Genomic DNA, 4,849 nt, shown 5'->3' on the forward strand with positions numbered 1-4,849 from the left:
TCGCCAGCTACGCTCTTCCAAGTGAGTTTTTAAGTATATAAATATTTATCCATTATATGTTGGAAAAAATATGTTCCTAATATTTTCCTACAGTTGCTGTATTTCAGATTTCCTGAAAAAGCTGCGTCAAGAATGCATTGTTTTCAATTCACTGCACAAACTTCTAGATTTGACAATGGAGACGCCACTGATACTAGGTGACACATTTCACAGGCCACTAGCGTTTTTTATAGAATTGGTAGATGACTTGTTTAAATATATGCACGCCCTAAGTTTAAAATTGAAGTACCTGAGCCACCAACTAGATCCGCTGGATTTGTTAGTTCTAGAGGAATATAAAGCATCACTGGAGCTGTCTGAAGACTTCGAGGAATATTTACTTACAGGTCTAAGCTATTGCAAGTTTTTACGTCCAAAACCGACGTGCCAATAATAGGAAATTGCAATTGCTATCTCTCGGCATCAAAAAAATTGTATGCGGAATATTTCTTTCATAACTTCTGTTTACAGTCTTAATTACGGTCAGTATGTAAACACTATTCTTTCGTCATAAATATAGTCCACATATTTTTGAAACAAAAATACAGTTTTATACTAAAAGACCTGTTTATTCATCTTCAAGTATGTAATTAATATCTCATTGAAGATCATTTCATCCGACAAAATGGCATATATAGCTGTAATCAGAAAACAATACTTATTAGTACATAGTAATGGAGTTTGGATAATGTTTGAAATAACTCACCAACTAATAAATGAACCAACGATCTCTCATCACATTCCTTGCTCGACTAGCGAAGTCTTCTAGCTTCACGTTCAGATTCCAGCAGGGTCAAAATATCACCTTCACGGACGGGTCCTTTGACGTTGCGGATGATTTGACGGTTTTGTTCACCGATGAATTCAACTTTCACCTGTGTACATTGGCCCTGAGAACCAGTACGTCCCAGAACTTTCATGACACGAGCCCACACAACTGGTTTATCCATATTTTTTTGTAAAAATTGAAGATTTTTNTCGTTAACTTTCGATAAATTTGCACGAATTTTAGAACTTGGCAGCACCTCTGAGATTTTCCGTCCACAACTAAAAAGTCCTACACACGCATTGCTTTATCGGCCAATCAGTCGAAACTTAACGAAATTCTCCATAAACGCGCCAACCAGTTGGACGATTTGAGTAGTAGTTAAGTTATGCCAAAGAAGGTAAGTTTATAAGAAGGGACAACTCGTTAGAAAGAACGTAAACAGAACATCCATTCATTAAGCCTGCTATACAGTTCAATGCGAACATGAGCGTGAGCTTTTTATTTTGACCAACATCTTCGTTATTACTTAACTTTTTGCAACAGTTGATAGCAAAAGATAGAGAAATAAAATATCTTTCAGATTTATAGAATAAAAACTAATTTAAAATGCATAATATGCCTATTTTTCAAGCTCACACTCAACTGTGTGCGTAGGAAAAGCATTCGCATAGGAACGACAAGTTTTGACATATGTGTGTGAGCGTCCATAAGAATACAAATGGAATTCTTTGCCTTTGCGATCGCTACGGCCACAATCGAAATATTCCAAGGGCCGCTTTATTCCGCTATTGCTTTCAGAACGCCTCCGTGAATCTCTCCAGTGTCATATTATCGTGTAGAGTTTCGTTAACAAGCCGCACCACGTAACAGCTGTGTAGAGTTTAGCAAATTTGACAAGTGAAAGTTGAGCGATGAATTTCGTGTGTTGATCGTCGTTGTTCGGTTTGTTCACTGCTTTGCTGCTAAACATTTTCTTTCTGTCAAACGTATTGGCCGTGTTTGCCGCACCTCTCGAATTAGGTTTCCAATTTGAGTCTCGCCACGGAAAATAAATAAAAATGAAAAGCAATTTACTAATTTTATTGCTGGTACTGCCAGCACTTATTTGTACATTTAATGCGCGTAAGTATAATTCACAAAATGAGTAAATAATAAGATGTGTTTGCTGTCGGGTGCTGCGGGGTGGGGGAAGCCATCGACGTGGCAGCAGACGATTGCTGGCCGAAACGCACTGTTGTAAGGTTTGGCAATAAAATCGTAACTCAAGTGTTTTGTTTAAATATTATATATATACAACAACATAATTTATTATACGGTTTTAAAAAAATGTACATACCATTAATGTAATATCCTTTTTATAGAACACAAATTTGTGGCGTTTGCTGATGGCTCAGCGGAGGATGACCTCGTAGATGTGGAGGCCGAAGATGGCGCCGTGACCGGTGAGGACGTTGAAGCAGATGAAGACCCTGATTCTACATCGACCACTTCTCCTTATGCCGACACGTTTTTGCTTTTCACGAAGCCCTTGTATACGGCTGGACAACAATTAGATTTACCAGGTGGCAAACCCGTTGAATTCCTTATTGGTTTCACAAATAAAGGCAAAAATGATTTTGTCATCGAAACCGTGGAAGCTTCTTTCCGCTATCCCATGGACTTCAACTATCACATACAGAACTTCTCAGCTGTCGCATACAATCGTGAAGTAAAACCTGGTTCGGAGGCTACGGTTGCTTACTCTTTCCTGCCATCCGACACATTCGCTGGCCGCCCATTTGGCTTAAATATTGCTTTGAATTATCGTGATTCCCTTGGAGGCCAATTCAGCGAAGCAGTTTTCAATGAAACAGTGTTGATTTCCGAAATAGATGAAGGATTGGATGGTGAAACGTTCTTCTTGTACGTGCTATTGGCTGGTATTGTTGTACTGTTGCTGGTCATCGGTCAGCAATACCTCCTAGGCTCTTCGGGCAAGAGGAAGCGTGCTGCCGCTAAAAAGACAATCGAAACAGGCACTTCTAACGACAGCAACATCGAATATGAGTGGCTGCCACAAGAAACATTGCGTGTGCTGCGTAAGTTATATTGTTTGTTTACACTTTGTATTCGAAATAATCTTAAATGTTTCTATTTTATTATATTTCAGAGCAATCGCCACCTAAATCCAAGGCACTAAAAACTTCTCCAAAGCCAGGCAAACAGAGCAGCCCAAAGCAGGGTCAGAGCCCTAAGCAGCGAAAAGTGAAACGTACCGCTGGTGATGATTAGACTTAACTAGACTGTAACTTAAAGCAGTTACACCAACAAAAGAATCACCTCAAATTAAAACGCATAATCGCTTAACGTATGTTTATTGTTTTTCCTATTTGTATGCGAAATTTGAGAATTATTAGTTTTCGATAAATACAAGTTATTTTTAAGTCTGAATAGTACTCTAAAATTCTTCCCATTACCATCGATACGATTCATGTGCGAAGCAGTGTGTGTAGGTCTTATGTTTGTTTTATATTTTTTTAAAACTTGCCAAACACGCTTACTAAAACGCATTCATATTCTATTCTGTTCAATTCACGTGAGAGCACAATCTCTTTTTTGGAAAATAAACCTTATATACTAAAGTTTACTTAAAGACGTTTATGCAGCAACATCTTAAGTTCGTCTCTTTGGTTTCGTGTTAATGATTTACATAACTAGAACACAGGCATACAAGGCTTAAATGTCTAACTTTTTATATTACATAGTTGATTCATCTGAATTTATTAATATGCTAATGTGAAAGTTATCTTTCAATAAGACAAAAAGAGTTCATTAACGAAATTAAATTATAAAACAATAAAGAGAACAGTTTCTAAAAAAGTTAGTTTGGAATTATGTTTATCTGTGGTATTTTATCAACACCACTTAAGTGACTTTAGAGGGTTTGGTTTTAAATTAAAAAACAATGAGTTGCCCTTCAAAATTGGAAAATGGCCAATTTAGAATAACGTTTTAATAAAATGCCACAGATACATATATTAATGTCTCATTGAATCGTTAAGGAGTTCGATTTTACAATTCCTATGGTTGGATAACAAACCTTGGTTGTGTAAAACTCAAGTCAACCAGGTATGTGCAGCAGTTTTCGCTGGAAATTTATACCCGGTTGTCTAAATACTGATACATATATACATACAAACTAAAATCGTAAAAGTACGGCCTTGTTCGGGTTGCAATCACAACCGCAATGTTGAGCAAATTATTAAAGTATCACGTTCGGTGTGAAATTCTAGCAACGTTTTATCAGTTGGGCAGTTGCAACGGTTTAGCATATTTTCATCAGTACATACATACATATATTATACACATATGAAGGTATGCATATATATAAGTGCATACATATGTATGTATCAGACAGAATCTCGATATCTGCACGAGTTGTTTTATGCTAATACCGATAAAAAAGTTACCAATCCCTCCTAGCGTCTACTCAAGCGAATAAAATAATCGCCGAATACTAAATTACTTGATTGCATAGTTTTTGTTTAATTTACCAATTGACATTGAAATGAATGAAATTCACGCAAAGCGACAGTAAATGCAACATACACGAACAATGCCTGAGACAACTGAGCTTATATATGTAAGCATTCTTTGTAAATGGACAATGCTAAGTGCTCCTCTAAAGGATAATGTGTTTGAATTGTCATTAAGGTTAACTGTTTTGTTAATTGTTGAATGCGAGATATTCACATATTGGCAAACTAATACTGGGTTGGAAATACAAATGAAAAAATCCATATGAAACTATACCATCAACTTCAATGATTTGGATTATTGTATTACATACTACATATGTAAGTGTTATCGTATGGTTATTGAAGTGTTCGAATGGTGATTATTACCATAATTAAATTACATGTACAGTATCGGTCATATCTATAGCACGCCATTTCAAACTTTTTTCTCAGAAGTGTTAGAATTTTTACGAGTACACAGTTTTTTAGCCACTGCAATTTTACAGCCCAATTCTGTGCACTTGATAAATTGAAAATCTTTATA

General features: G+C 36.3%; 3 protein-coding genes across 3 annotated transcripts; 2 read left to right on the forward strand and 1 right to left on the reverse strand.

Annotated features, from left to right (window-relative positions):
• Positions 1-4: 4 nt before the first annotated feature.
• Positions 5-676, forward strand: LOC108382777 (uncharacterized; the record flags this gene model as incomplete). Its single annotated transcript, XM_017639149.1, has 2 exons — positions 5-21; positions 94-676. Coding segments are annotated over 2 exons (357 nt in total), but the record flags the coding sequence as incomplete, so codon positions are not given.
• Positions 593-1,032, reverse strand: LOC108382778 (40S ribosomal protein S28). The gene is made up of 2 exons (XM_017639151.1): positions 746-1,032; positions 593-677 (listed from the first exon to the last, which is right to left on the reverse strand). Exon 1 carries the CDS (start codon positions 987-989, stop codon positions 792-794), a length of 198 nt encoding a protein of 65 aa, XP_017494640.1. The 5' UTR covers positions 990-1,032; the 3' UTR covers positions 593-677; positions 746-791.
• Positions 1,033-1,705: 673 nt separating this feature from the next.
• On the forward strand, positions 1,706-3,317 carry LOC108382780 (translocon-associated protein subunit alpha-like). Its single transcript, XM_017639152.1, has 3 exons — positions 1,706-1,930; positions 2,170-2,886; positions 2,958-3,317. Exons 1-3 carry the CDS (start codon positions 1,867-1,869, stop codon positions 3,077-3,079), a joined length of 903 nt encoding a protein of 300 aa, XP_017494641.1. The 5' UTR covers positions 1,706-1,866; the 3' UTR covers positions 3,080-3,317.
• Positions 3,318-4,849: the final 1,532 nt, after the last annotated feature.

The sequence above is a fragment of the Rhagoletis zephyria genome, unplaced genomic scaffold (assembly GCF_001687245.7).
Source record: "Rhagoletis zephyria isolate East Lansing unplaced genomic scaffold, Rhagoletis_zephyria_1.1 Rzeph_scaffold_28592, whole genome shotgun sequence".
Classification (NCBI taxonomy): Eukaryota; Metazoa; Arthropoda; class Insecta; order Diptera; family Tephritidae; genus Rhagoletis; species Rhagoletis zephyria.

Bases quoted from the DNA above. Each gene is read 5' to 3' on its own strand.
- LOC108382778 (XM_017639151.1), bottom strand. From the start codon at position 989: ATGGATAAACCAGTTGTGTGGGCTCGTGTCATGAAAGTTCTGGGACGT.
- LOC108382780 (XM_017639152.1), top strand. From the start codon at position 1,867: ATGAAAAGCAATTTACTAATTTTATTGCTGGTACTGCCAGCACTTATT. The intron at 1,931-2,169 runs GTAAGTATAATT...TCCTTTTTATAG, and splicing joins TATTTGTACATTTAATGCGC to AACACAAATTTGTGGCGTTT. The intron at 2,887-2,957 runs GTAAGTTATATT...ATTATATTTCAG, and splicing joins AGAAACATTGCGTGTGCTGC to AGCAATCGCCACCTAAATCC.